Here is a 1321-nt window from a genome sequence, read left to right as displayed (position 1 = left end):
TCAGGTCCAACTGGGGAGGGGGTTTCTTCAGTCACCATGGGCACAGGTGGGAATGGGACTCCCACTCCATGATGGTCACCCAGACCCTCCCCCGCCTCCCAGCGTGGGGATGGCAGGAGCAGGGAGGGGGAAACTCAGAGCGGCGGCCCTGAAGTCAGGCTGTGCCAGGTCAGACAGACCTGCAGTGATGGAACAGGACTTGCTTAGGGCCGGCAGGATGCCAGGCATTGTGACCGGTGACCTCTCGCTCGCTCAGTTGGCGTTCCTCTTGTCCTTGTCCTTCGTGCGGTGCCCACTGCTCTTTGGTGGAGCAGAGCCCGTGTCTTCCTCACCCAGGACGTCGTCTGGCTTCTGGCACTTCTCGCAGACTAAGATGATGGTGACCAGCACGACCACCTCGGTCACCACGCCCAGGAAGGGCCACAAGGCAGTGAGGCGGCTGCGCAGGCGCAGCGTGATGATGTCCCGGTCCTTGCCCTCGGTATTGGTGCCATAGCAGGCGTACTTGCCAGGGTCCGCCTTCAGGTCGAGGTCCTGGATGTACAACTCTGTCCTGGTCTCCGAGGACACCACGAACTTGTTCTGGGACTTGTTGTTGAGAACCTGGTCCCCGGCATCGTTGACCTTGTACCACGCCCACTCGGTGATCGGGGGGAAGGACTGAGACTCGCAGACCAGCACCACTCGCTCCCCTTCGATGCCAACCTCGGACTTGGTCACAGCCTCAATCTTGGGGGGCCCATTCACGTTCACGCTGGCAGTTCTGCCTGTAGGCTCCGAGAGGAAGGTGCAGGAGTACTGTCCCGAGCGCGCATCTGGGTCTACCTCGTACTCAGTCGTCAGATCCGGCTGCGAGTCCTCCTGCAGCAGCCGGTCCCCTTTCATCCAGCGGTGTCCCAGGATGGCCGTGTCACTGGAATTCAAGGTGCAGGTGAGGCGTGTTTTGGAGCCATCATCAAGTATGGAAGTCGAGATATTGCTCCCCGCTCCAGAGCCGCTCTCGATGTCCAGCAGGGTGAACCCCAGAACCACAAGTAGTGCCGCTGCCATGTCGCCGTCCTGGTCCCTGTCGCCAACCGCCACCCGCCACCCGCCGCCTGCCGCCCGCCACCCGCCACCCACCACCCGCCACCTTTGGGCCTATAAGAACCTGGAAGGCGGGGCGGGAGCGAGTGTACAGGGAGGGGTACGCATGGCCCAATGGCCATTCTCTCTGCTCACTTCTATAAGCTTCAGTTTCTTCAACCTCAAAAAATGAATTATCTATGTCACAGGGCTGCTATGAGTGTTAAAAGTAAAACAAATAAAAATAAATTATAGG

At 59.7% G+C, this 1321-nt stretch overlaps 1 protein-coding gene across 1 annotated transcript; it reads right to left on the bottom strand.

Annotated features, from left to right (window-relative positions):
* Nucleotides 1-252: 252 nt before the first annotated feature.
* Nucleotides 253-1050, bottom strand: LOC308242184 (basigin-like; the record flags this gene model as incomplete). Its single annotated transcript, XM_080656045.1, has 1 exon — nucleotides 253-1050. One exon carries the CDS (start codon nucleotides 1048-1050, stop codon nucleotides 253-255), a length of 798 nt encoding a protein of 265 aa, XP_080512171.1.
* Nucleotides 1051-1321: the final 271 nt, after the last annotated feature.

This window comes from Plecotus auritus (genome assembly GCF_963455305.1).
Source record: "Plecotus auritus genome assembly, chromosome: 1".
NCBI lineage: Eukaryota > Metazoa > Chordata > Mammalia > Chiroptera > Vespertilionidae > Plecotus > Plecotus auritus.
Note: the sequence above shows the minus strand (reverse complement) of the source record. Positions and strands in the feature narration are given on the sequence as shown.